Consider the following 7,021-nt stretch of genomic DNA (forward strand, 5'->3'; position numbering starts at 1 on the left):
CGTACATGTGACCATATGTATAAAAAAATAGGTATAAAACAATAGACAAATTCATATTTTTAATTTGATACCATACTTAAAAGCTGGATTAAAATTATAGTATACGCTTTTATTAAACCTGAGGCACTTATGCTATTCTGGAGCACATGTTCATGCTCAGATGAACAGATCTAATACAAATACATTCATAGTATTTTTTTTAAATCAGCTTTTAATTTGAATGTTTGTTTTGGATTGAATTGAAAAATGCAAAATAAAAGCCTTTTCACTGGTGGTTTAATTTAAACCTTTGGACCCATTGTGAATATTTGGAGTAGATGGAGTCGTATTTTTAATACAATTTTTTTAATCACATTGTTTATTTTGATTTATTTTTGTATGCATTTATTGTTTGCAGTTAACTTGAATCGTGCTGTGGTGTGACAAATGAATTTTTAAAATCATATATATGCAATGAACCTGTATGTGTAACAATTATATAATGATTATAGCATTTTTTTAAAGTTGACATGATACAGAAGTTGCGATCTTTAATTCACCATTGTAACGTATATATCGTAGAGACAGTCGAATAAATAAAGAAAGAGTTCTGCAAATAAACAATCACAAGTGGATCAAGAAATTATTTTTAATGTGAAAGCTCTGTAAACAACTCTGTATATAACAGCAGTCGTGGTAAAAACAGGCAAAAAAAAAACTCTCTAAATGAGTATATAATCAGTATACTGTTGTTTGTTAACATATTAGTAAACAAGGCAAGCATCTAAATTGAAGACTTCTCCCATATCTACGCATTTAAAATTGCAATGTGCCTTTAAAATCTAATTCTTTAAAAATGTGAAAAACTATTGTCAGGACACAGTATGTGGGATTTACACGTGTCTGTTGTTGCTGCTAAGCAGTTTGGGATAAGCGGTCCCGATAGAGCGGCCATGTCTGTGCACCACCATCTCCAGCTGGTACTCATCCACATTGACCACAGCTGTGGTGGTCTTCTCATTGGACGTGAGGAACAGGATGGTAAAGATTGCCATCTCGAACTCAGGACTCACACCAACAAAGGCGCTGGCCACTGGCTTGACCAAACCATGCCAGCTGAACTGCACGTTCAAGACATGATCGTCGTCATCAGGCTGCGTGGAAGAGAAACAAACACAAATTCAACAAAGTCTGCACACAGAACAATCAATTTGTTGTGTTATTTTCGTATTTATTGATGAAAGAAGTACCACATTATTGTCCTTGGATTTGTAGCCCTTGTAATCAAGAAGATTCTGCTTCTCTTGCAAGTAAATCTGGACCCAGTTGTGAAGACCCATGATTTCTCTGCCAAATTTGGTTTCCCCAACAAACACATGCTCAAATCCACTGGAGTCCTCCCTTTTTGGAAGAACGATAGTGATGCATTTTATAATTAGAGCAGATAGGGAATAAAAGATAGACATTTTTAATGTTACGCTGGTGTATGTTGCTTACCCTCCATTTCTGTCTCTATGATAAAGGCGGAACCACATGTAGTACAACTGACTCTTAAACTGTCTCAGATCGGAGCGTGATTTCCCCTTACCGATCAGGTACCGGTGGGCACGCTAAGGGAGTAAAACACCATTCATAAAATATCATCATACGCCCTTCCACACTCTTTTCTTGGCATAATAAGCAGCTGTTAAGAACAGGGTGTGGTGGCAGGGAACAACCACAATATTTTGGTTAGCAACAAGAAAAAAAAAAGTGAACTTGTCTTTACATGTAGTACTTTAAATACTTTTCATTTTTTTTTGTTATTGCCTTGAGAAACAAGAGGAGAAGATTTTTTATTTGGTTAAGGGTAAAATTTGAGTCATACTGTACCTTCATGACTGCAGTATCTAAGATAGCATCCAGAAAGGAGTTATTTTCAGTCACCTCCTCAGTGGTCACCCTCTCTGCCACACCAGTGGACCTCTCATAGTTGTCCAAGAGCTTCATGAAACCTGTTGAGAGACGAGAAAAATCACCGACCAGTTTTGGTTGGTGAAAACAATTTAATTTCTGGTCACTTTGGTGGTTAGGTATCATATTCACATGTAAATAGAAGAAAAGTAAACCTTCTTTCACTTTATTTCTTTGTGATTTTGTGAGAATTTTAAAAGGGTTAGTTCACCCCAAAATGAAAATGTATAAACCCCCCCAGAGCCGGCGTATGGATTACTCTTATTATGGATGATCAGCTTTTTTTGGGGCTTCAAAATCTAGGGTCAAACTCACTCCCATTATAAACTGTGAAGCGCCAGGATTTTTTTTTGTAATATAACTCTGATTGTGAAGTCATAAACACCTAAGATGGCTTCATTTTTGGGTGAACTATTCTATAAAGTCTCAAAGACATCTAAATTAAAGCAGAAAGACAGAAAACGTATGATCCTCAAGGTTGAAGTGTTTACTTTTTTGTATCTTAATAATTGTGCCTAACGAAACTGGTATGTTCCCTGTCTTGTGTTGTAAATGTGAAAATGTGTATATCATGTATATTTTGCTATCCTATTCAACCTCATAAATTCAAAATATGTGAAATGATTTAAGATTATATGCATGAGGTTTTAAAATAACATTTCAGATTCACGTTTTTTAACCAATATATTAGTGGTTTCCCAGGGGAAATGTGCCCTAACCCGAACTCCACCAAAAGAAGGGACTGAATGCAACATTGAACATTCCACCAATCAACTTTAAGATTAACTACCTGCCTAAACATGCAACTCTTGGTGTGTCTCTGTTACATGTTTTAGCACAGCTGCAATGGATAAAACCTTCTTTTTTGCAAACTGACAACATGATTAAAGGTTGCTAGAATCTTTTTTCTTTAGGTGTTGGATTTTTACAAAAGAAACATACGTGCATACGTGGCAATGCCTTCCAATTTGGCCACATCGACACTGGAAAACAGTGGGGATGAGGCATGGTCAACCGCACTTGTGCTTCCCTGTGCTATGTAACCAGCTTTGCCCTAAAAGAAATGTTAGATGATTTAATGTAATACATGATTGGTCACTATACTTAATATCGTGGGACATTAAAAAATACTAACACCTGTAGTGTGATATTGTAATCAGTTCCAGGCTTCAGGCGATTCACATCCAGCTTCCAGAGCTCATTGAAAATATTCGAAAGCTCCTGGTTGACAGTTTGACTGAGAGTGTAGAGAAAAAAAGTGAATTGTCTAAAACTTGTATAAACAGTTCTCAGGTGTAGTGCATTGCATTCATGTATAAGTTACAGGTCAAATTGGAAAATATTTTACCTTGCTGCATCACTGAAATTAAACAGTGCCAACAGCACAAGGATCCAGCCACAATCATACCTGCAACACACAAACATAAGAATGAAGTGTGTGTGTGATTATATGTGTATATAGAGGATATTTTTGTAGTATATAGTATATTTCATGCCTGCTACCTATTTACATGAATAATTTAATGATGAAATATCAAATCGCAAAAGTTAAAACCAAAGAGAATATTCTACAGTAAACAAATGAACATACAAACATAAATGCAAATTCAGAGGTGCCCGAAACAAGGTATTAAAAATCACAACGTTACAATGAATGACCTTTTGTAAAACTATTCTGCTTTTTAAAATGCTCTTTAAAGACGCCGTTTATATGCAAAATATAAAAGTGTTCAACATACCCTCTGCGCATGGTTGTTGCAATGATGCGCGTGAACAGATGAACGCGAGCTTGTGTAGTTTTCCTCTTTTGTATCATGAAAATGTACACCAAAACAACAAATGGGCGGGGCTTAGGATAAGTTGTCTGTGATTGGTCAAGAAGGGTAAGACAGTTTTTATTTTGGGCTCTATGCACGGCGCTATTTCGTAGAGTCCAATGCAATACCGAGAATTTTTATTGAATTTTACACTCCATGGTTATAATAAAGAAACGTTAGTCACAAAAACAGATAAAACAGACACCCCTCGTTGTGTTTATGCTTCTTTTTAAAATTATATTAAATAAATATAACTATATATAATATTACATCTAAACGTATGTATGTTTCATTTCAAAGACTGGAGGACAGTAAATTTGGAAGACTCTGCCATAATCCCGTTTTCCTCGGTTTTCCTCCGCTTTAATCTCCACAACCGGAAATGGACGAGCATCCTTGCGTCAAATGCGGAATTTATGCGTGCAGCTCTTTTTCACATTTTCTGCGCTGGTCGAGGCGGATTTTGATTTAATAATTCTCACGGAGAATTATTTGTATATTTGTATATCAGATAATTCAGAAAACGATACGTTTCAGTGCAAAAAAAAAAACGTTATTCAATAAGACAAAGGAAACTCACAGGGAAAAGTCAACATTGTTGACATGATGTAAAGGACTGATTCATTTCATCAGTTCATTTCCAAAAACTGAAAGCAAAAACAGGATGTTTGAAGCAAGTTATCAATTTTGATTTATGATTAAAGGCAAAGAACACGGACCCATCATAAAATGCTAGCAAGCGACTGTCTACACACACTGGCCAACAGAAGGCGCTGTTTATAAACGTATACATTTCCTTACTCAAAATAGCTTAAAAATGTAATAATTACTGTATTTGCTATTAAAACAATAAGAATGGCAGCTAAACTATTGAAAAGGGCTATGTAATTTAAAATTACAACACAAAAAAAGCCTCATTTGTATTTTAGAAAAAAAAAAAACTCAATGAGAACTATAGTATTTAAATGAAGAGAGTTAGCTTGTAAATGTATGCAAGAATGTGCATTTAAAGTGCATCATACATACTCCATTTTAAGAAATTCTGCTCTGCCAAGTCATATGCCATTGGTTATAGAATTTACTAATTGACACTCAAATATAACAAACAAAGCCTGCATGCTTTCAGTGTTTTATTCACCTTTGAAATCGACCAAAAGTCAATGAAGTACAAACATGTAACTTTGAAATTGTTATGAGTGGCAGTATATTTTAAATATATTTGTCAGCTGCTTACAATTTTATGCACATGCCAGTATTGCATTAAAAATTCATTTATGCTACATGATAGCATTTCCATAAACGAGAACATTATTGCTATCCTTTAAGTACTGCAGCAGTGTAAAAAATAATTCACAATGAACTTTCATTAAAGTAACAAATATTTGATCCAAATGAGACTTAAATAACATGCAAACAGGATGTAAAATATATTGTACAGAGCTTTGCATGCAAATGTATGAAACATATGCAGTACTGATGCATGAACTGGCTTTATAAATTGTACAGGTCCAAAAAATAATGATAATAAACTCCCAACATTTATGTTTAAGACTGGACCTAGAACTTTCATTTGAAATATTGATGATACATGCTAGTTTAATTATTGGCAATGAATGTACAACTTCAATCTATCAACAATTTAATAAAATATCTCTTTGATTTTGACTGAAAGTGTCATTGTGCTCTTCTGCCACCATAACTGGCACAAATGTGGTGTCACAGATTTTATTTCAGACCAGCAAACTACAGTAGGACTTCTTTTCATATCATATCGATCCACAAAAACAAAAATGACCACTAACAATCCGATTAAAAAAAACCAGGGCAGACATTCTTCCATCTACCTTCGGGAGACATATTATTTCAACAAAATGTTCTTGAAAGGCAATTGAAATACTTTAAAACGGTGTTTTGATGAGTTGACGTGGCTGTGATTGATATATTTGGCATTCAGATGGAGGTGCGTGTGTGTTGGGTTGGCAGAGGAATTGGCACAGTCACTTCCGATTAAAGCAGCAGCACTAGGGGTGAGACGGTCCCTGCAGTGCCCTCACACGTTGGAGTCATCGTCCTTTAAACTGACATTGGGAAATGGCGTGGAGATCTCCTTAAAGAATTCATCCTCCTTCAGCATACTCTGAATACAAAACACATGACACACAGTTTAGGCTCAACAACTCAAACACACATACACATACATCTACATATACATATAAAGCAGCAAGTGAGATCAGATGTGCAGCTGTTTGTTACCGTTAAGTTGTTGATGCCCTCAGAGAAAGCGCCGATCTGCCTTACTGTCCCCTCAGAGTCATCCATCTGGATCAAAAACAATGCAAAGAAGAACAAAGCCATAACGATGTTAGTGATTAATTGTCATTAATTATTCGATTAGGGTTCTTGACTATCGATTTATCAACTCACCATACAATACCGGTCAAAAGTTTGGAATAATTAAGAAGTCACTTATGCTCGCCAAGGCTGCATTTATTTGGTTTAAAAAATACAGTAAAACAGTAATATTGTGAAATATTGTAATTTGAAATAACTTTTCTATTGCAATATATTGAAATAAAATTTATTCCTGTGATAGCAAAGCTGAATTTTCAGTTTTCAGTGTCACATGATCCTTCAGAAACCATTCGAATATGCTCAATGATTACTATTGATTCTCAATTATTAATAATGTTTTTATTATTATCAGTGTTGCATATCTATATTTTTGCTGCTTAATACTTTTGTGAAAAACGTGATGCATTTTTTTCAGGATTCTTTAATGAATAATTCAAAACAACAGCATCCATTTGAAATAGAAATCTAGTTTAACACTGATAATAAGAAATTTTTCTTAAGCAGCAAATCAGCATCTTTGAATGATTTCTGAAGGATCATGTGACACTAAAGAGTAATGGTGTTGAAAATTCAGCTTTGCATTACAGGAATACATGTAATTGTAATTTAATTGTAATAATATTTAAAATATTACTGTTTTGATCAAATAAATGTAGCCTTGGTGAACATACGAGGCTTCCTTCAAAGATAATGAAAGAATCATTTTATTATTTATATATTTATATTAAACTTACACATTAACCAGTTAGTCTCCCATGTGTTTTCAGTATTTCATGTTGACAATGAGAAATTCCTGAATTTCAACCTAACCACAAAGACATCATGCACCAACAAGCTTCTATCACTACCTGATCGAATCGATCCAGGTCATCATCATAGATCTGGAGCTCCATGCCTCTGTAGCCCTTCTGGAAGCTGCG

The 7,021-nt window shown here is 34.7% G+C and overlaps 2 protein-coding genes across 2 annotated transcripts in view; both read right to left on the reverse strand.

Annotated features, from left to right (window-relative positions):
• Positions 1-610: 610 nt before the first annotated feature.
• Positions 611-3,805, reverse strand: endouc (endonuclease, polyU-specific C). Its single transcript, XM_039650358.2, has 8 exons — positions 3,672-3,805; positions 3,281-3,340; positions 3,070-3,169; positions 2,875-2,986; positions 1,852-1,973; positions 1,477-1,589; positions 1,230-1,380; positions 611-1,133 (listed from the first exon to the last, which is right to left on the reverse strand). The coding sequence occupies exons 1-8, from the start codon at positions 3,746-3,748 to the stop codon at positions 873-875; spliced, it is 996 nt and encodes a 331-aa protein (XP_039506292.1). The 5' UTR covers positions 3,749-3,805; the 3' UTR covers positions 611-872.
• Positions 3,806-4,862: 1,057 nt separating this feature from the next.
• The window catches only part of LOC148977422 (liprin-beta-1-like), a 6,336-nt gene continuing 4,177 nt past the window's right edge, over positions 4,863-7,021 (reverse strand). Inside the window, exons 9-11 of the mRNA XM_089116384.1 lie at positions 6,950-7,021; positions 6,003-6,068; positions 4,863-5,886 (exon numbers count right to left, since the gene is read on the reverse strand). The exon at positions 6,950-7,021 is cut by the window's right edge and continues 96 nt beyond it. Of these exons, the coding sequence (XP_088972510.1) occupies positions 5,800-5,886; positions 6,003-6,068; positions 6,950-7,021 (225 nt within the window). The 3' untranslated portion in view covers positions 4,863-5,799. The remainder of the gene's footprint in view (positions 5,887-6,002; positions 6,069-6,949) is intronic.

The sequence above is a fragment of the Pimephales promelas genome, chromosome 10 (assembly GCF_988280905.1).
Source record: "Pimephales promelas chromosome 10, fPimPro1.hap1.1, whole genome shotgun sequence".
NCBI lineage: Eukaryota > Metazoa > Chordata > Actinopteri > Cypriniformes > Leuciscidae > Pimephales > Pimephales promelas.

Bases quoted from the DNA above. Each gene is read 5' to 3' on its own strand.
- endouc (XM_039650358.2), bottom strand. From the start codon at position 3,748: ATGATACAAAAGAGGAAAACTACACAAGCTCGCGTTCATCTGTTCACG. The intron at 1,590-1,851 runs GTACAGTATGAC...TTACTCCCTTAG, and splicing joins TAGATACTGCAGTCATGAAG to CGTGCCCACCGGTACCTGAT. The intron at 1,134-1,229 runs GTACTTCTTTCA...TCTTCCACGCAG, and splicing joins AATCCAAGGACAATAATGTG to CCTGATGACGACGATCATGT.